The sequence below is a fragment of the Physella acuta genome, unplaced genomic scaffold, assembly GCF_028476545.2.
Source record: "Physella acuta isolate Inbredline_101_S28 unplaced genomic scaffold, ASM2847654v3 ptg000608l, whole genome shotgun sequence".
NCBI classification, from domain to species: Eukaryota; Metazoa; Mollusca; class Gastropoda; family Physidae; genus Physella; species Physella acuta.
Genome location: NW_026732127.1, coordinates 502,857 through 526,389, shown reverse-complemented (window position 1 = coordinate 526,389; position 23,533 = coordinate 502,857). Strand labels below are relative to the sequence as shown.

The following is a 23,533-nucleotide window of genomic DNA, read 5'->3' as shown; positions in this document are numbered from 1 at the left end:
TACTTTATTCCTGATGTGGTCTTTCTAATTATTGAAGCCATTAGCAGATCACAAACAACAAACATGGATGATATAAAGCAGCAATCAGATGGCAGAAGGTTACGGTGTATCCAAAAAATGTTTACAAAATATATTTCTGATTCCATTTTCAATTTAGGAAAAAATGTTCAAATTTGAACTGGAATGTATTGATAGATCATTAACAATAAATTTTAATGGACAAAATAATAGTGTTCTCACTAAAGTAATGCTAGTTCATCGCAATATGAAAATAACAGTTATTGAATGCAAAAGCTAAAAATGGGAGAAAAAAAGTGAGATTAAAATGTTCTTCAGACGAACACAATTCATGGTAAATATTTTTTTTGTAGAAAGATTATGTTACACATATTTTGTAGAGTAAATAAAAATATTAACTTGGAAAAAAAAATGTTATTCACATTATTAGGTATCTCAACAGTTTCAGGAGTTTTTATACATTGTTAACTTAAAAAAATATTTTTAAAACATGTTTTTTTCTTGATGTCTACATGTGGTTGTGGCTTAATTAATTAAAATAATTACTTGATGAATATTTTATGGAAATCATGTAAACAAAAATAAAATGGTAGAAGTTAACAATGGTCTCCCCTCTCCCAGTACAATGTTATAAACAAATTAGTTGTCATGGTTACAGTTTTAAGGCTTAATTAATTTGAAAATAGTATTTTAATTAAAGGTTGGTGTTTTACAAACCAAAATACCCGGCATTTACTTTTATTGGTCTCATAGAAAATCTTCATTTCTTAAAACTGGACAAATTTTAAATAATATAATGTCTTCAGAATCCATTTTTATACATTTGTTTTAAATTCTTTCACTAATATTTATTTCAACAAGAAAATTAATGCAAAATTATAATTATAGTGAATTTAAAATATTGATTAAAATGCCCAAAACCAATACTTGTATTTAAAAATATAAACATTTAAAGCAATATTTAAAATGCCTTAAATACATTTCTAAGAACAAAATAAAAGGGTTGGAAGCAACTATTTTCAAAATTTTTCACAATATTTTTATGGACACAATTTTAAGCAACAATCTTTTATTTGCTCTAAGCACATGATAATTGCCTCATCAGCAGATAGTCACATTTTTACCATCAGCATATGAAGAAAGTAAAATGTTTAATTTGATAACTGAATTGGTTGAATATCCATGTGAACATTAATTAGTTAATTATTAAATAATGAGATGTTTTCAGATTGTCATCTTAATCTCTTGACAGGGTAAATTAATGTAACTAACAGCTGCAATAATTATAAAACATCATAAAACATCATGATTCTAATGATTAATCCTAATCATTTGATAAAACAGTTTGTCAAAACAACACTCACTAGTTTTGTTTTATAAATATAATATTAAAAAAATATATTATGTAATATTAAAAATAACACGTATCAAATCAGTGTCAATACTAGCCTAGTCAAATGTTCAACTAGACAATATGGAAGGTTCAAGAAGCTTAAAGAGCCTCAGGTAATTGTTCAATTAATTACAGGTGATAGTAACTCTTAGAGTAAAACTAAATTACAAATCTTGCAACGTATAATGTTATGTGACATGTGATCTCTCCAAGACATGATACGGACATATAGACATGTTTTATACAAATCAGGACAATATACAGTTGCTATGGTTACTGGGTTAATGGTGGTACCCTTATAAATTAATTTTACATTTATGGTTGTACCCTTATACATTAATGCTAGGTTTATACTTTATATACTTATACTTATACATATACTTTATATGAATGGAGAAATATTTTTAAATGGTCAACAGCATACATAGAAGTTTCATACAGATGTTATTTATAGATTTGTATATTAGTTAAACACACATTCTTTATGTGATTTATATGACTAATTACAATACAAATAAAGGTTCCAGCTTGAAATCATAGCTAGAAGTCCCAGCTAGAGATCCCAGCTACAGATCCCAGCTACAGATCCCAGCTACAGATCCCAGCTATGGACAAGATCCACATGAGCTAGTGAGAGAACCATTCACTTTGAATGTACTCAACACAGAAAGTGGAAGTAACTAATTTCACTAGTTGACCTACATATTTTAGTTTCAATAGCTGACCTACATATTTTTGTTTCAATAGCTGACCTACATATTTTAGTTTCAATAGCTGACCTACATATTTTAGTTTCAATAGCTGACCTACATGTTTTAGTTTCAATAGCTGACCTACATATTTTAGTTTCACTGACATACATTTTTAAGTCTCACTAGCTGACCTACATATTTTAGTCTCACTAGCTGACCTACATATTTTAGTTTCAATAGCTGACCTACATGTTTTAGTTTCAATAGCTGACCTACATGTTTTAGTTTCAATAGCTGACCTACATGTTTTAGTTTCAATAGCTGACCTACATATTTTAGTTTCAATAGCTGACCTACATATTTTAGTTTCAATAGCTGACCTACATATTTTAGTTTCAATAGCTGACCTACATGTTTTAGTTTCAATAGCTGACCTACATATTTTAGTTTCACTGACATACATTTTTAAGTCTCACTAGCTGACCTACATATTTTAGTTTCAATAGCTGACCTACATATTTTAGTTTCACTGACATACATTTTTAAGTCTCACTAGCTGACCTACATATTTTAGTCTCACTAGCTGACCTACATATTTTAGTTTCATTAGCTGACCTACATATTTAGTATCACTAGCTGACCTACATATTTTAGTGTCACTAGCTGACCTACATATTTTAGTTTCATTAGCTGACCTACATATTTAGTATCACTAGCTGACCTACATATTTTAGTCTCACTAGGTGACCTACATATTTTAGTTGACTAAAATGATTGTAAGTGATCTTTTGGTGATCAAGTATGTGTTTATCATTAGTGCTAACTTTTTAATTAACTTGTAATTTGCAAATGTGTTTCAAAAAATGTAGATCTAGAAGCTTTTAGAAAGCTATCGAGTTTAGCTTTCTGATGTACAAAGATTTATTTAGTATTACAAAAACACACACAAACTTGTTATACAACTTAGATAAACTGGAGAATAGTGGGAAAATTGTGTTCTTAGGTCATACAATGTTTACAAAAAGCAGCAGTCAATGTGAACCTACCATTTTTAAAAATGTTCTATTTCTCTGTGTGTATGTTTAATTTTTTTATACAACATTTAATAAATTGTTTGCACAAAACACTTATGCCATTACAGCATAGACTTAAAGAATTGCTTGATAGTTGGCCAAACTCTCATCAATTGACACACACACTTGACAGTTGGCCAAACTCTCATCAATTGACACACACACTTGACAGTTGGCCAAACTCTCATCAATTGACACACACACTTGAAAGTTGGCCAAACTCTCATCAATTGACACACACACTTGAAAGAGCTGATTACATTGTGAGCAAGTACATACACCATCATCTGGCCAAATATTTGATCATTTATCTGGCAATCAAGGGAATTCTTAAAATACAACTTTCTCTATTGTTTTATAATTAAAATAATCTAATCAAATTATAATTAGATTTCAATTTCCCATCTGGGCTGTGTATAAATGTAGTCATGCATCATAAAGAAAAATACCTGAGAAAAATGTATTGATTGGAGTGTCTGGGGCAGGAATTCTCTAAATGTTACCAAGTTTGCCTGGCTAGAATTAGACTGAGCAAGAGATTAAAGATTCTCATTAAAGTATCCAGCGACTCACACCAAGGTATCAGATCATTGAGCTTTAACATACGGGTCATGAGTAGCATATAAACAACACATTGAAGTCAGGACCAAACAGGAATATGTCGTCATATGGAGACTTGAACCGTTTCAATCTGGCCCATCAAACACTCTTCAAATATTTCTAAATTATAACAACACAGCAACAATAGGAATGTACAGCTACAGCAATAACATTAGTTATAGCAATAAAATTAGTTATAGCAATAACATTAGTTATAGCAATAACATTAGTTATAGCAATAACATTAGTTATAGCAATAACATTAGTTATAGCAATAATATCAAAGATCAGAAGCAAATACACCAAGCTAAACCAGCCCTCAGAGATTCCATCCCATATCCAGAAATAATTTTTTTGTTGTTTACAGGCTTAAAGTGTAATCATTCAATGCAACTGAAATATAATCAATGCAATGATAGGGGAATCCTACAATACAATAGTAGTTTATTGGGAATCCCCACAGTAATACAACAGGTTATTGGGAAATCCCACAGTACAATAATAGGTCAAAGGGAAATCCCTTACCCTGACCTCACAGCACAGCAGTAAAAAAAAGTGTATTCAACATGGATGTAAAATCAAATGTAAATGTTTAAAAATAAAGTACATTTCAAATATCATAATTAAATGACCAGTAATCAAGTCTTTGGAACACATTAATTGGGAGTTGATTGGCTGACCAAAAGGTTGGACAGTATTGCAGGGGTGGAGTGGGTAGCCTGGAAGGTTCGAACCTGCTGGTCGGTGGTTGTAAGACTGTCTGCTGATTTGTTGACACCCACACCCTGGTGGTGAATGTGGAAGTGTGGCAAACACCAGCATTTAACACTTAGCCAGTTGGTCGAAATACCAAGTAGAGATGCTGGTGCTTGCCAGATCAATTTCTAGCCATCTTTTGAAATACGAAGTATCCAGGGTTTACGGCATTACTTCCCTCGAAGTAAGTTGAGTCACAGCCTTTTATATACAGGTGGGCCAAGTTTTTCAGGTTTATTTTTAGAGCACGTTGAAACTTTTGTTTTGGAACACTTGTATACATGGAGCAACCTCTGTTGTAATCTAAATTTGGAGTCCTAAAAATTAAACTCTTTTGAAAATTTCATTCTAGTGGAGACAGTTTAAAAATATTTCCAGAAGGTACCTCACAATATAAGAGAAACAAATCAACAGTTTGGTGTCTCTAACTGATGGGGTCCACATTCACACATCATAGTGGTGGTTCAGATACTGGTCGTATGATAGACTCAAAAGCTGAGTGATGTATTTCCACGGAGTGTTCACTCAAGTGATGAGTGACGAGTGTCCAGCACTAATGGGGCAGACAGCTGGCCGTCAGCACTAATGGGGCAGACAGCTGGCCGTCTAATGGGGCAGACAGCTGGCCGTCTAATGGGGCAGACAGCTGGCCGTCTAATGGGGCAGACAGCTGGCCGTCTAATGGGGCAGACAGCTGGCCGTCCAGCACTAATGGGGCAGACAGCTGGCCGTCCAGCACTAATGGGGCAGACAGCTGGCCGTCCAGCACTAATGGGGCAGACAGCTGGCCATCCAATGGGGCAGACAGCTGGCCGTCTAATGGGGCAGACAGCTGGCCGTCTAATGGGGCAGACAGCTGGCCGTCTAATGGGGCAGACAGCTGGCCGTCCAGCGCTAATGGGGCAGACAGCTGACCGTCTAATGGGGCAGACAGCTGGCCGTCTAATGGGGCAGACAGCTGGCCGTCTAGCACTAATGGGGCAGACAGCTGGCCGTCTAGCACTAATGGGGCAGACAGCTGGCCGTCCAGCGCTAATGGGGCAGACAGCTGGCCGTCTAATGGGGCAGACAGCTGGCCGTCCAGCGCTAATGGGGCAGACAGCTGGCCGTCTAATGGGGCAGACAGCTGGCCGTCTAGCACTAATGGGGCAGACAGCTGGCCGTCTAATGGGGCAGACAGCTGGCCGTCTAATGGGGCAGACAGCTGGCCGTCTAATGGGGCAGACAGCTGGCCGTCTAATGGGGCAGACAGCTGGCCGTCTAATGGGGCAGACAGCTGGCCGTGCCACCAATCCAGCTGTCCTCGAAGAAGTCGAGATCATCCCCGTCGTCCTCGGGCAGGTTATTGAGGTTTTCCCCCACACTGGCACTCAGTCGTTTGGCCGCGCCGTTCCATCGTCTGGCCCTGGCCTTTCTCTTCTTCAGGTCAATAATACTGTCAATGGCGGCCACCTGCACACAGGTCAAGAGGTCAAGGTCACACAGGGGTTTAACAAGGCCAAAGAAAAGATATGTTTTATTTATTTATTTGTGTATATCTAAGGGTACTTAAAGGAACATATTTGCAAGCATCAGGGACTCTTTTGAAAATATGGTTGCCATGGCAACGGCGGCAATCTTAAAAAAATAACCTTTAGTGGAGTTCTAAAAATTCGTAAACTAACATATTTATCGGCCATATAATCATTGATCCTTCATTTACTAATAGGGCTCATTATTTAAAACTTGTTTTTTCCCGGGTTTTTTTCCAGAGCTTACTCATAATGAAGTTTTAAAAGTTTGATCAAACTAGATCCAACACTTGGATGACATTAATGACACACATCCAGATGACATTAATGACACACGTCCAGATGACATTAATGACACACGTCCAGATGACATTAATGACACATGTCAAGATGACATTAATGACACACGTCCAGATGACATTAATGACACACGTCCAGATGACATTAATGACACACGTCCAGATGACATTAATGACACATGTCAAGATGACATTAATGACACACGTCCAGATGACATTAATGACACACGTCCAGATGACATTAATGACACACGTCCAGATGACATTAATGACACATGTCAAGATGACATTAATGACACACGTCCAGATGACATTAATGACACACGTCCAGATGACATTAATGACACACGTCCAGATGACATTAATGACACACGTCCAGATGACATTAATGACACACGTCCAGATGAGCCAGGGGGTTTACGTCTGACAGAAATCTTTCCTAGCCTAACAGGCTAAACCTAACAGGCTAAACCTAACAGGCTAACACTAACAGGCTAACACTAACGGGCTAAACCTAACAGGCTAAACCTAACAGGCTAAACCTAACAGGCTAAACCTAACAGGCTAAACCTAACAGGCAAACACTAACAGGCTAAATCTAACAGGCTAAACCTAACAGGCTAACACTAACAGGCTAAACCTAACAGGCTAAACCTAACAGGCTAAACCTAACAGGCTAACACTAACAGGCTAAACCTAACAGGCTAAACCTAACAGGCTAACACTAACAGGCTAAACCTAACAGGCTAACACTAACAGGCTAAACCTAACAGGCTAAACCTAACAGGCTAACACTAATAGGCTGAACCTAACAGGCTAAACGTAACAGGCTAAACCTAAAAGGCTAAACCTAACAGGCTAAACCTAACAGGTTAACACTAACAGGCTAAACCTAACAGGCTAAACCTAACAGGCTAAACCTAATAGGCTAAACCTAATAGGCTAAACCTAACAGGCTAAACCTAACAGGCTAAACCTAACAGGCTAAATCTAACGCGCCCACTTCACACACTAAAGGCCATCCCATTCACCACCCCACCCCAACACAATTTCCTCTTACCCCCCTTCACTAGCTCATTCATCACCCCACACCCACACCTTCCACCTTCAACTCACCAGTTTCTCCAAACCGTAGAACTCCCCCACCCCCTCACTCACCACCCCCCCAACTCACCAGTTTCTCCAAACCGTAGAACTCCCCCACCCCCTCAGTCACCACCCCCCCCCCCCCAACTCATCAGTTTCTCCAAACCGTAGAACTCCCCCACCCCCTCACTCACCACCCCCCCCCCCCCAACTTACCAGTTTCTCCAAACCGTAGAACTCCCCCTCTTCCCTGAGAATGTCGAGCTCCCTGTATCCCATAGGCACGATCAACTTGGAGGTTCTCAAAAAGTTCAGGACATACCTGCAACACACAGTTTTATGACCGCCATCAACATTACAAGGACGGTCCTCAATACAACAGTCAACAACACCACCAACATTACAAGGACGGTCCTCAATACAACAGTCAACAATACCATCAACATTACAAGGACGGTCCTTAATACAACAGTCAACAACACCACCAACATTACAAGGACGGTCCTCAATACAACAGTCAACAATACCATCAACATTACAAGGACGGTCCTTAATACAACAGTCAACAACGCCATCAACATTACAAGTGACGGTCCTCAATACAACCACACCACCAACATTACAAGTGACGGTCCTCAATACAACCACACCACCAACATTACAATAACGGTCCTCAATACAACAGTCAACAACACCACCAACATTACAAGGACGGTCCTCATTACAACAGTCAACAACACCACCAACATTACAAGTGACGGTCCTCAATACAACAGTCAACAACACCACCAACATTACAAGGACTGTCTTCAATACAACAGTCAACAACACCATCAACATTACAAGGACGGTCCTTAATACAACAGTCAACAACACCACCAACATTACAAGGACGGTCCTCAATACAACAGTCAACAACACCACCAACATTACAAGTGATGATCCTCAATACAACAGTCAACAACACCACCAACATTACAAGGACGGTCCTCAATACAACAACACCATCAACATTACAAGGACGGTCCTCAATACAACAGTCAACAACACCACCAACATTACAAGTGATGATCCTCAATACAACAGTCAACAACACCACCAACATTACAAGTGATGATCCTCAATACAACAGTCAACAACACCACCAACATTACAAGTGACGGTCCTCAATACAACAGTCAACAACACCACCAACATTACAAGTGACGGTCCTCAATACAACCACACCACCAACATTACAAGTGACGGTCCTCAATACAACCACACCACCAACAATACAAGTGATGGTCCTCAATACAACAGTCAACAACACCACCAACATTACAAGTGATGATCCTCAATACAACAGTCAACAACACCACCAACATTACAAGTGACGGTCCTCAATACAACAGTCAACAACACCACCAACATTACAAGTGACGGTCCTCAATACAACCACACCACCAACATTACAAGTGACGGTCCTCAATACAACAGTCAACAACACCATCAACATTACAAGTGACGGTCCTTAATACAACAGTCAACAACACCACCAACATTACAAGTGACGGTCCTCAATACAACCACACCACCAACATTACAAGTGACGGTCCTCAATACAACAGTCAACAACATCACCAACATTACAAGTGACGGTCCTCAATACAACAACACCACCAACATTACAAGTGACGGTCCTCATTACAACAGTCAACAACACCACCAACATTACAAGGACGGTCCTCAATACAACAACACCACCAACATTACAAGTGACGGTCCTCAATACAACAGTCAACAACACCATTAACATTACAAGTGACGGTCCTCAATACAACAACACCACCAACATTACAAGTGACGGTCCTCATTACAACAGTCAACAACACCATCAACATTACAAGGACGGTCCTTAATACAACAGTCAACAACACCACCAACATTACAAGTGACGGTCCTCAATACAACAGTCAACAACACCATCAACATTACAAGTGACGGTCCTCAATACAACAACACCACCAACATTACAAGTGACGGTCCTCATTACAACAGTCAACAACACCACCAACATTACAAGGACGGTCCTTAATCCAACAGTCAACAACACTCCAACATTACAAGTGACGGTCCTCAATACAACCACACCACCAACATTACAAGTGACGGCCCTCAATACAACAACACCATCAACATTACAAGTGACGGTCCTCAATACAACAGTCAACAACACCACCAACATTACAAGTGACGGTCCTCAATACAACAACACCACCAACATTACAAGTGACGGTCCTCAATACAACAACACCACCAACATTACAAGTGATGGTCCTCAATACAACAGTCAACAACACCACCAACATTACAAGGACTGTCCTCAATACAACAGTCAACAACACCACCAACATTACAAGGACGGTCCTCAATACAGCAGTCAACAACACCACCAACATTACAAGTGACGGTCCTCAATACAACAGTCAACAACACCACCAACATTAAAAGTGACGGTCCTCAATACAACCACACCACCAACATTACAAGTGACGGTCCTCAATACAACAGTCAACAACACCACCAACATTACAAGTGACGGTCCTCAATACAACCACACCACCAACATTACAAGTGACGGCCCTCAATACAACAACACCATCAACATTACAAGGATGGTCCTCAATACAACAGTCAACAACACCACCAACATTACAAATGACGGTCCTCAATACAACCACACCACCAACATTACAAGTGACGGTCCTCAATACAACCACACCACCAACATTACAAGTGACGGTCCTCAATACAACCACACCACCAACATTACAAGTGACGGTCCTCAATACAACCACACCACCAACATTACAAGTGACGGTCCTCAATACAACAGTCAACAACACCACCAACATTACAAGGACGGTCCTCAATACAACAGTCAACAACACCATCAACATTACAAGTGACGGTCCTCAATACAACAGTCAACAACACCATCAACATTACAAGGACGGTCCTCAATACAACAGTCAACAACACCACCAACATTACAAGTGACGGTCCTCAATACAACCACACCACCAACATTACAAGAAACGGTCCTCAATACAACAGTCAACAACACCACCAACATTACAAGTGATGGTCCTCAATACAACAGTCAACAACACCATCAACATTACAAGGACGGTCCTCAATACAACCACACCACCAACATTACAAGTGACGGTCCTCAATACAACAGTCAACAACACCATCAACATTACAAGGATGGTCCTCAATACAACAGTCAACAACACCACCAACATTACAAATGACGGTCCTCAATACAACCACACCACCAACATTACAAGTGACGGTCCTCAATACAACCACACCACCAACATTACAAATGACGGTCCTCAATACAACCACACCACCAACATTACAAGTGATGGTCCTCAATACAACAGTCAACAACACCACCAACATTACAAGTGACGGTCCTCAATACAACCACACCACCAACATTACAAGTGACGGTCCTCAATACAACCACACCACCAACATTACAAGTGACGGTCCTCAATACAACAGTCAACAACACCACCAACATTACAAGTGACGGTCCTCAATACAACAGTCAACAACACCACCAACATTACAAGGACGGTCCTCAATACAACAGTCAACAACACCACCAACATTACAAGTGACGGTCCTCAATACAACCACACCACCAACATTACAAGTGACGGCCCTCAATACAACAGTCAACAACACCACCAACATTACAAGTGACGGTCCTCAATACAACCACACCACCAACATTACAAGTGACGGCCCTCAATACAACAACACCATCAACATTACAAGGATGGTCCTCAATACAACAGTCAACAACACCACCAACATTACAAGTGACGGTCCTCAATACAACAGTCAACAACACAACCAACATTACAAGTGACGGTCCTCAATACAACAGTCAACAACACCATCAACATTACAAGTGACGGTCCTCAATACAACAGTCAACAACACCACCAACATTACAAGTGACGGTCCTCAATACAACAGTCAACAACACCATCAACATTACAAGTGACGGTCCTCAATACAACAGTCAACAACACCACCAACATTACAAGTGACGGTCCTCAATACAACAGTCAACAACACCATCAACATTACAAGTGACGGTCCTCAATACAACAGTCAACAACACCACCAACATTACAAGTGACGGTCCTCAATACAACAGTCAACAACACCACCAACATTACAAGTGACGGTCCTCAATACAACAGTCAACAACACCATCAACATTACAAGTGACGGTCCTCAATACAACAGTCAACAACACCACCAACATTACAAGTGACGGTCCTCAATACAACAGTCAACAACACCACCAACATTACAAGTGACGGTCCTCAATACAACAGTCAACAACACCATCAACATTACAAGGACGGTCCTTAATACAACAGTCAACAACACCACCAACATTACAAGGACGGTCCTCAATACAACAGTCAACAACACCACCAACATTACAAGTGACGGTCCTCAATACAACAGTCAACAACACCACCAACATTACAAGGACTGTCCTCAATACAACAGTCAACAACACCATCAACATTACAAGTGACGGTCCTCAATACAACAGTCAACAACACCATCAACATTACAAGGACTGTCCTCAATACAACAACACCACCAACATTACAAGGACGGTCCTTAATACAACAGTCAACAACACCACCAACATTACAAGTGACGGTCCTCAATACAACAGTCAACAACACCACCAACATTACAAGTGACGGTCCTCAATACAACAGTCAACAACACCATCAACATTACAAGTGACGGTCCTCAATACAACAGTCAACAACACCACCAACATTACAAGTGACGGTCCTCAATACAACAGTCAACAACACCATCAACATTACAAGTGACGGTCCTCAATACAACAGTCAACAACACCACCAACATTACAAGTGACGGTCCTCAATACAACAGTCAACAACACCATCAACATTACAAGTGACGGTCCTCAATACAACAGTCAACAACACCACCAACATTACAAGTGACGGTCCTCAATACAACAGTCAACAACACCATCAACATTACAAGTGACGGTCCTCAATACAACAGTCAACAACACCACCAACATTACAAGTGACGGTCCTCAATACAACAGTCAACAACACCACCAACATTACAAGTGACGGTCCTCAATACAACAGTCAACAACACCATCAACATTACAAGTGACGGTCCTCAAAACAACAGTCAACAACACCACCAACATTACAAGTGACGGTCCTCAATACAACAGTCAACAACACCACCAACATTACAAGTGACGGTCCTCAATACAACAGTCAACAACACCATCAACATTACAAGGACGGTCCTTAATACAACAGTCAACAACACCACCAACATTACAAGGACGGTCCTCAATACAACAGTCAACAACACCACCAACATTACAAGTGACGGTCCTCAATACAACAGTCAACAACACCACCAACATTACAAGGACTGTCCTCAATACAACAGTCAACAACACCATCAACATTACAAGTGACGGTCCTCAATACAACAGTCAACAACACCATCAACATTACAAGGACTGTCCTCAATACAACAACACCACCAACATTACAAGGACGGTCCTTAATACAACAGTCAACAACACCACCAACATAACAAGGACGGTCCTCAATACAACAGTCAACAACACCACCAACATTACAAGTGACGGTCCTCAATACAACAGTCAACAACACCACCAACATTACAAGGACTGTCCTCAATACAACAGTCAACAACACCACCAACATTACAAGGACTGTCCTCAATACAACAGTCAACAACACCACCAACATTACAAGGACTGTCCTCAATACAACAGTCAACAACACCATCAACATTACAAGGACTGTCCTCAATACAACAGTCAACAACACCACCAACATTACAAGGACGGTCCTCAATACAACAGTCAACAACACCACCAACATTACAAGTGACGGTCCTCAATACAACAGTCAACAACACCACCAACATTACAAGTGACGGTCCTCAATACAACAACACCACCAACATTACAAGTGACGGTCCTCAATACAACAACACCACCAACATTACAAGTGACGGTCCTCAATACAACAACACCACCAACATTACAAGTGACGGTCCTCAATACAACAACACCACCAACATTACAAGTGACGGTCCTCAATACAACAGTCAACAACACCACCAACATTACAAGTGACGGTCCTCAATACAACAGTCAACAACACCACCAACATTACAAGTGACGGTCCTCAATACAACAACACCATCAACATTACAAGTGACGGTCCTCAATACAACAACACCACCAACATTACAAGGACGGTCCTCAATACAACAACACCACCAACATTACAAGTGACGGTCCTCAATACAACAGTCAACAACACCACCAACATTACAAGTGACGGTCCTCAATACAACCACACCACCAACATTACAAGTGACGGTCCTCAATACAACCACACCACCAACATTACAAGTGACGGTCCTCAATACAACCACACCACCAACATTACAAGGACGGTCCTCAATGCAACAACACCACCAACATTACAAGGACGGTCCTCAATACAACAGTCAACAACACCACCAACATTACAAGTGACGGTCCTCAATACAACAACACCACCAACATTACAAGGACGGTCCTCAATACAACAGTCAACAACACCACCAACATTACAAGTGACGGTCCTCAATACAACAGTCAACAACACCATCAACATTACAAGTGACGGTCCTCAATACAACAACACCACCAACATTACAAGGACGGTCCTCAATACAACAGTCAACAACATCACCAACATTACAAGTGACGGTCCTCAATACAACAACACCACCAACATTACAAGGACGGTCCTCAATACAACAGTCAACAACACCACCAACATTACAAGTGACGGTCCTCAATACAACAGTCAACAACACCACCAACATTACAAGGACGGTCCTCAATACAACAGTCAACAACACCACCAACATTACAAGTGACGGTCCTCAATACAACAACACCATCAACATTACAAGGACGGTCCTCAATACAACAGTCAACAACACCACCAACATTACAAGTGACGGTCCTCAATACAACAGTCAACAACACCACCAACATTACAAGGACGGTCCTCAATACAACAGTCAACAACACCACCAACATTACAAGTGACGGTCCTCAATACAACAACACCATCAACATTACAAGGACGGTCCTCAATACAACAGTCAACAACACCACCAACATTACAAGTGACGGTCCTCAATACAACAGTCAACAACACCACCAACATTACAAGTGACGGTCCTCAATACAACAACACCATCAACATTACAAGGACGGTCCTCAATACAACAGTCAACAACACCACCAACATTACAAGTGATGGTGCTCAATACAACAGTCAACAACACCACCAACATTACAAGTGATGGTCCTCAATACAACAGTGAACAACACCACCAACATTACAAGTGACGGTCCTCAATACAACAGTCAACGACACCATCAACATTACAAGTGACGGTCCTCAATACAACAGTCAACAACACCACCAACATTACAAGTGACGGTCCTCAATACAACAACACCACCAACATTACAAGTGACGGTCCTCAATACAACAGTCAACGACACCACCAACATTACAAGTGACGGTCCTCAATACAACAGTCAACAACACCACCAACATTACAAGTGACGGTCCTCAATACAACAGTCAACGACACCACCAACATTACAAGGACCGTCCTCAATACAACAGACGAAATAACTACAGTTTAGACATATGACCGAGGTTAAGAAACAGAACAACTCTACTTGGTCTGCCCAATATATTGCAAGGTCTAAAGAAGAATGTTTACTTTTTTTTTTTATCTTTAGTGTACCGAATAAGTGTTTGCCCACCTACCACCTAGAGTTAATTGATCAACAATCAAAATGCTACCAGATTATCCCCCTTATACAATAAGTCAACACGTAGTTAGCTTTACATGTACCATTCGCTCTCGTTATTTAAATAGATAATTGTTCACATCACACTTTGTATAGCGTTTTAAAATTACTTGAATTATGTGCAGACACTAAGCTGTATAGAGTTCCTTCAATCGATACCATTAACAAAACATTACAAATAGTCCACGCTACGACAGTGTGGATGGACTGACATGATGTCAGGTATGACATTTCTAAAGCTGCCACTCAACACATGGAGTCATTACCTGAAGGCGTGTCCGTCCCGGTCTATGACGTAATAGCCGCGGTCATCTCTGGGGCAGTACTGGGCACCAGTCGAGATCTGGTGTAAGAAGGTCCCGGGCACCGCCTGGAGGGTGGGCTTGGTCGTCGTGTAGAAGGTCCCGCCCACATTCAGCCTCATCACCTGCTGACGTCACGTGGTGCATGACATTAGAGATCACGTGGTGACGTGACATTAGAGATCACGTGGTGACGTGATATTAGACATCACGTGGTGACGTGATATTAGACATCACGTGGTGACGTGACATTAGAGATCACGTGGTGACGTGACATTAGACATCACGTGGTGACGTGACATTAGAGATCACGTAGCGACGTGACATTAGAGATCACGTTGTGACGTGATATTAGAGATCACGTGGTGACGTGACATTAGAGATCACGTGGTGACGTGACATTAGAGATCACGTGGTAACGTGACATTAGAGATCACGTGGTAACGTGACATTAGAGATCACGTAGTTACGTGACATTAGAGATCACGTGGTGACGTGACATTAGAGATCACGTAGTGACGTGATATTAGAGATCACGTGGTGACGTGACATTAGAGATCACGTGGTGCCGTGGCATTAGAGATCACGTGGTGACGTGATATTAGACATCACGTTGTGACGTGACATTAGAGATCACGTAGTGACGTGACATTAGAGATCACGTAGTGACATGAAGATCACACTGACATACGACATGAGAGATCTACAGTTAACAATAGAGATCACGTAGAGAAATAATATTGAAATCGTGGCAGCGTGACTTCAAGATCAGAAGAAAGTACTTGGGTACTACTGAAGAAAATACTTGTAAAGTACTGGTGTAGTACAGAAGAAAGTACTTGTGTAGTATAGAAGAAAGTGCTTGTGTAGTAAAGAAGAAAGTACTTGTGAAGTACATGTGTAGTACAGAAGAAAGTACTTGTGAAGTACAGAAGAAAGTACTGAAGAAAGTACTTGTGAAGTACTTGTGTACTACTGAAGAAAGTACTTATGAAGTACTTGTGTAGTACTGAAGAAAGTACTTATGAAGTACTGGAGAAAGTACTTGTGTAGTACAGAAGAAAGTACTTGTGTAGTACTTTGTAGTACTTTGTAGTACTTATGTAGTACTGAAGAAAGTACTTGTGAAGTACAGAAGAAAGTACTTGTGTAGTACCTGTGTAGTACTGAAGAAAGTACTCACCTTATCAGAGCCACCTCCCCCTCCTCCGCCGCGAGACATGACGTCAGTAGATGAGTAAAAATGGTGGATTGTGGGGCTCATTGACTACATCCGGGCACTGGGGCTGGTGACAAAGGTAGTGGCAGTCAGTGTCATGACAACATGGAGGCTAGTGTCAGTGTCATGGCAACAGGGGAGGCTAGTTGTCAGGAGGAGTAAGTCAGCAGAAATGTTTTACCTAGCTTTTTCAGGACGGTTGAACATAAACAAGATTTTAACTCAGTATCGTTCAATGATTACAGCTACGCACGTTAAGTATTCCCAATACGATAGAACATCCAATAGCTGTTAACACCCTAGTTGTCATTTGGTCGACGTACTCATTGAATAATGGCTTGTCAATGTATTTGTTGAATAATTGCTTGTCACTAATTCCTTGAATAATGGCTTGTCAATGTATTTGTAGAATAATTGCTTGTCACTAATTCCTTGAATAATGGCTAGTCAATGAATGCAAAGAATAATTGTTAAATTAGATGAGCATCTGTTTGTTGATCGACTCGGTCAATTACAATGTGTAAAGCCAGCATCACCCAGCTGGTACAATAAAACACCCATAGGTCGACTAGATGGACGGGAATAATGAAGTTCCACCCTACCCCCCGCAGACGTGTTGGGTGGGGGGTGGGGGAGAGGGTGACTGTAAGACAATGAATTCAACATGTGTCAGGTGGTGGCCTACTTGTCTTGCTAAACGTGAAGTCGTCAAAGTTTTCAAATCTTTGGACAATTGGAACACGCGAACATTTGCACCAGTCCAGCTAAATCTTCAGCTAACATTGGGGTGGGGGGGGGGGGGGAGATTAGGTTTTTATAGGTTTAGGGTTGTAGTTTTCAAAAAGACGTTACCAAAATATCAGATACATCAGCGAAAAAAATCGTGCCCTTGCTTCTAGGTATTAAATAAAATTACGATCGTTAATTATAGCAGCTGTATCGTATGTGTTTATTACTGTTATCAATCTTCAATCGCTGGTCAATTGTGTGCTTTCTAATTAAGAGAGCTACAGTCCAATATGACATTGATTCAAGTGTAGAATCGACTTATAAAAAACTTTAATTTTTCTGTCCTTTCGATCTGTTGACGCTAACTTTAATAAGATACACTGTAGCCTCATATGTCAGTTACTGGTACGTTTCGGGTTTCATTAGACAAAGGTACGAAGTTTATGGTAGGGTGTGTTGTAGACGAATAGTTTGCAGGCGTCACAAAGTTATTTTAGTCTTAATATCATTGTTGTGGACCTTACAGCTTTAGTCAAATAACCCTAACCCTAACCACCGACCAACATTACCTTAAGTAGAGGCCAATTAGTAGCGTGATATGTAAACTAACATAACTGAGTGTGCACCTAAGTAATTAACCTACTTTCGCTGTCCCAATGACCAGCTATGAAATCACTCGACCGTGTCGAGAGAGCATCAGATCGATACGGTGCAGGGAATGTCACGTGACCGAGTGTACCAGCTGTTAATGTACGTCTGCTAAAGCTCACAACACGTTAGCTGTGACGTCACACTTCTGCTAAGCTGCACGTGCCGCAGTCGGACATTTTCAAATAATTTTTGGGGGACATACATCTCTATGTGTAACATAGACAACACACGTAGACAACATACATAGACAACATACATAGACAACATATATAGACATCACACATAGACAACACACATAGACAACATACATAGACAACACACATAGACATCATACATAGACAACACACATAGACAACATACATAGACATCATACATAGACAACACACATAGACAACATATAGAAGCATACATAGACATCATACATAGACGACACATATAGACAACAAACGTGCTTAAGAATACTTCTAAATGTTACGTGACACGGATATTATGATGTTTGATGGCGTGTGATGATGTGTGATGATGTTTGATGGCGTTTGATGATGTTTGATGTTTGATGGCGTGTGATGATTTGGGAAGATGGGTGTTGATGTGTGATGATGTCTGATGATGTGTGATGATGTGTGATGATGTGTGATGATGTGTGATGATGTGTGATGATGTCTGATGATGTCTGATGATGTGTGATGATGTCTGATGATGTGTGATGATGTGTGATGATGTGTGATGATGTGTGATGATGTGTGATGATGAGTAATGATGTGTGATGATGTGTGATGATGTGTGATGATGTGTGATGATGAGTAATGATGTCTGATGATGTGTGATGATGTGTGATGATGTCTGATGATGTGTGATGATGTCTGATGATGTGTGATGATGTGTGATGATGTGTGATGATGTGTGATGATGTGTGATGATGTCTGATGATGTCTGATGATGTGTGATGATGTCTGATGATGTGTGATGGTGTGTGATGATGTCTGATGATGTGTGATGATGTATGATGATGTCTGATGATGTGTGATGATGTCTGATGATGTGTGATGATGTATGATGATGTGTGATGATGTCTGATGATGTCTGATGATGTCTGATGATGTGTGATGATGTGTGATGATGTGTGATGATGTGTGTTAATGTGTGATGATGTCTGATGATGTCTGATGATGTGTGATGATGTGTGATGATGTGTGTTAATGTGTGATGATGTCTGATGATGTGTGATGATGTGTGATGATGTCTGATGATGTGTGATGATGTGTGATGATTTTGTTTAGCACTCTGAACGTCCTTGAACCAATTTTAACCCAGTCCTCACCCGCCCCACACCACAGAAAAAACCATTCACTGATTACAAAATATCGATCTATCGACTTAACCTTCGGCCCTTGCGGTTTTTCTTTATAAAACAAAATACACACTCAATGCAGAGAAATCAGTGCAGGTGATTTTATATGCTGCATGGGTCTGTCATAGATATGTCATGTGCATGTCATGTATGTCTGTCATGTCATGTATGTCTGTCATGTCATGACATGTATGTCTGTCATGACATGTAAGTCTGTCATGTCATGTATGTTTTTTTTTTAATCTGTCGTGAGCCACAACATTTAAGACGGAAATTTGTAAAACAGAAATTTGTAAAACTAAATACATGACTGTATTTGAAGTTTGCAAAAAGTGTCTTTCTAGTTATACATTGCATACACACATATAATCAACTAACAGACACACAGAAACAGACACATATACATATATATATATGTATACATGTATATATATATATATATATATATATATATATATATATATATATATATATATATATATATATATATATATATATGTGTATGTATGTATGTATATATATATATATATATCATACAGGGAAAGTTTCCACCACAATGTCTAACCTTTGATCGCATGACCTTTCACCCCACTATAAAACAGACATAAAGAGACAGATACTATCTGCACACAGACACAATCACGGGGCTTTATAAAGCTTTATGTTCACAGACAATCTTTATAAAGCTTTATGTTCACAGACAATCTTTATAAAGCTTTATGTTCACAGTCAATCTTTATAAAGCTTTATGTTCACAGACAATCTTTATAAAGCTTTATGTTCACAGTCAATCTTTATAAAGCTTTATGTTCACAGTCAATCTTTATAAAGCTTTATGTTCACAGACAATTTTCTCTCATCATAAGCCAGAAATAGTTTCAACGTTTCTTTAACTTCATCAATAAAATATAATACTGACCCCATATGTTGTTTAAAAAAACACCACCCAGATCTTTTATTTGGTCATTTTTCTTGGTATTGGTAATCGGATCTATACTTAAATATAATTAAAGATATAGTAAATAGTTTACATGTTTACATAGTTTACATTGTTTTTAGATATACCATTTAGTGCATGTATTGTATTGCCATCTTCAGCTTATTTAAGACCATACTCGATAATCTTTAAATTGAGGGATTCAAATAATTGAAAGCATTTTTCATAGATGGCAATAATACATTGTACTTAAAATTATTTGTGCATAGACTTACCAAAAGCTAACGTCAATAAGCCAGAGAAATACTACATTGAAATCAGTATTTGAATGAAAATTAACTTGGAATAAAAACAAATATTCCTTCAGAATAAACTTCGGTTATCACAAAAATTAAGGTCCAAATGCACGTAAACAAAGGCCCGTAACAATGACTAACCTAGTTAGGAAACAGCACAAGAATGTTTAGCACCACTCCAAGCGTTGATGAAGAGTAATCGGCCCTTGGAGAATGTTGACACAAATTCTGTTTGTTGCTGTATCGTGTGTCGCGGTCGGATGACCCACTTCTATTTTTAGAACTTGATTACACAAACACTAATTTCACACTTGATCAAAGTATTACCTGCGACACGTGAAGCGATAATTTAACTAATGTAATATTTGTGTTATTGGATCTATATACGAATGTTTTTGCTTTAAACTAAAATCTAAAAGTTATAAAAATACTTTGAATAAGTGTAGTTATATTAAATATATACTCCCATATATATATATATATATATATATATATATATATATATATATATATATATATATATATATATATATATATATATATATATATATATATATGACGAGCACACCAGGAGGCAGAAGGAACTTTCCCACCTACCTTGATGTCACTGTGACTGTAACATTGCGTGTTGAAGACGCCACTAATATAAGCACGTATCATAAGCCACCACTAACCTAAGCCTAGGTTGTTTATACCTGTAACCTAACGGTAACACACACACACACACATGATGGACTAGCGTACCTGTAGTTAAATCGTGTCGAGTGTGTTCTCTCTCCCCTGTGACGAGAGAAAATTCCCGTCCCTTTCCTGTGTAAGCGTGCTCGTAGGTTTCCGTCTCGTGTCGACTAGACTAAACAACTCACCGTCAAGTTACGACCGAGCGTCGAGGGCGTATCGTCCGATCGATGCTGTCGATTACACGTCGGGTGTCTGTCACGGAGCGACGGCTAGCAGACGTGTACTCGTCACAACCGCGAGCCCACGGTGTCGCCGCCCCTGGCTCGAGGGATCGATACCGCCATGTTGAGCTCTGGGGCTGAGTCACATTTCTCCACTCGCCCTCGCCGTGTCGGTGTGTAGTCTCGTGCGCCACTGCAACATCTGTTAGACCCAGGTGTGTACGTCACACAAAAGGTGCGGATTATATTTCCTGTCACACCCAGCTGTCACAATGTGATACTAAAACTTTATTTGTGCTCTTTAATTAATTGTATGCGGTGTGCAGTTTTTTTTATTCAAGCGCATGCATACATGCACACACTATAATCTTAATGTCATGGAATGGCGTGGTCCAGTGGTAAGGACATTGAATCGGAATTTGTCCCCAACGTTTGCCGTGAGCTGCCTCAGCTCTATTGGGTACCTGAATCAAGTTGGAAAATATAAAACCAGATAGGTGTGAACAAACAGACGCCTTATGTACTGAGATAAAAAAATTCACAATACTTGGTAGTTTGAATCTTGGACAAAATAATTGTATTCATAGAACGTTTTTAATGTATTCGCTCTGCCGACCCAATCTATCCCCGCAGATTTAGATGATAACAATTGATAATTTATCCCTATCCTAGCAGATATAGATGATAAGAATTGATAATTTATCCCTATCCTAGCAGATATAGATGATAAGAATTGATAATTTATCCCTATCCTAGCAGATATAGATGATAAGAATTGATAATTTATCCCTATCCTAGCAGATATAGATGATAAGAATTGATAATTTATCCCTATCCTCGCAGGTATAGATGATAAGAATTGATAATTTATCCCTATCCTAGCAGATATAGATGATAAGAATTGATAAATTATCCCTATCCTCGCAAGCATAGATGATAAGAATTGATAATTTATCCCTATCCTAGCAGATATAGATGATAAGAATTGATAAATTATCCCTATCCTAGCAGATATAGACGATAAGAATTGATAAATTATCCCTATCCTAGCAGATATAGATGATAATTGATGATTTATCCCTATCCTAGCAGATATAGATGATAAGAATTGATAATTTATCCCTATCCTCGAAGATATATATGATAAGAATTGATACTTTATATCTTTCCTAGCAGATCTAGATGATAAGAATTGATAATTTATCCCTATCCTAGCAGTTATAGATGATAAGAATTGATAATTTATCCCATCCTAACAGATATAGATGATAAGAATTGATAAGTTATATCTTTCCTAGCAGATCTAGATGATAAGAATTGATAATTTATCCCTATCCTAGCAGATCTAGATGATAAGAATTGATAATTTATCCTCTTTACCTCGTGTAGAGCTTGTTGCCTATATCTTAACCCTCCATTTTGTTCTGTTGATTTAGCTGTCTCTCAAGACATCAATACTGTCTCTCAAGACATCCCTTCTGTCTCTCAAGACATCCCTTCTGTCTTCAGCTAAGCAGACTCCGCGCCCAGGAGCGGATATAGAAGAAATGTTGTTAATGGACATTTGAAAATTTAGACTCTAATGTGTGCCTCAGTGGTATATAGAAAATTAAATGGCAAGACAAGGTAGACAACACAAAACTGTGAGGACAGGAAACAATGACAGGTTAATCTTGTGTAGGAGATGGCGATGGA

The 23,533-nt window shown here is 39.5% G+C and overlaps 1 protein-coding gene across 5 annotated transcripts; it reads right to left on the bottom strand.

Moving 5' to 3' along the window:
• Positions 1–1,349: 1,349 nt before the first annotated feature.
• LOC131947837 (BTB/POZ domain-containing protein KCTD4) lies at positions 1,350–21,926 on the bottom strand. 5 transcript variants are annotated; one of them, XR_009387930.1, is made up of 7 exons: positions 21,681–21,926; positions 21,078–21,263; positions 16,937–17,039; positions 15,718–15,881; positions 7,645–7,750; positions 2,852–5,984; positions 1,350–2,664 (listed from the first exon to the last, which is right to left on the bottom strand). XR_009387930.1 is itself a non-coding variant. In XM_059309183.1 (6 exons), the coding sequence occupies exons 3-6, from the start codon at positions 17,015–17,017 to the stop codon at positions 5,793–5,795; spliced, it is 543 nt and encodes a 180-aa protein (XP_059165166.1). In that variant the 5' UTR covers positions 17,018–17,039; positions 21,078–21,263; positions 21,681–21,926; the 3' UTR covers positions 1,350–5,792. The 5 variants fall into 5 exon arrangements, 3 of the variants coding, with proteins under 3 accessions (XP_059165166.1, XP_059165168.1, XP_059165167.1); XR_009387931.1 differs by having other exon boundaries at positions 1,350–2,587; XM_059309183.1 differs by having other exon boundaries at positions 1,350–5,984.
• Positions 21,927–23,533: the final 1,607 nt, after the last annotated feature.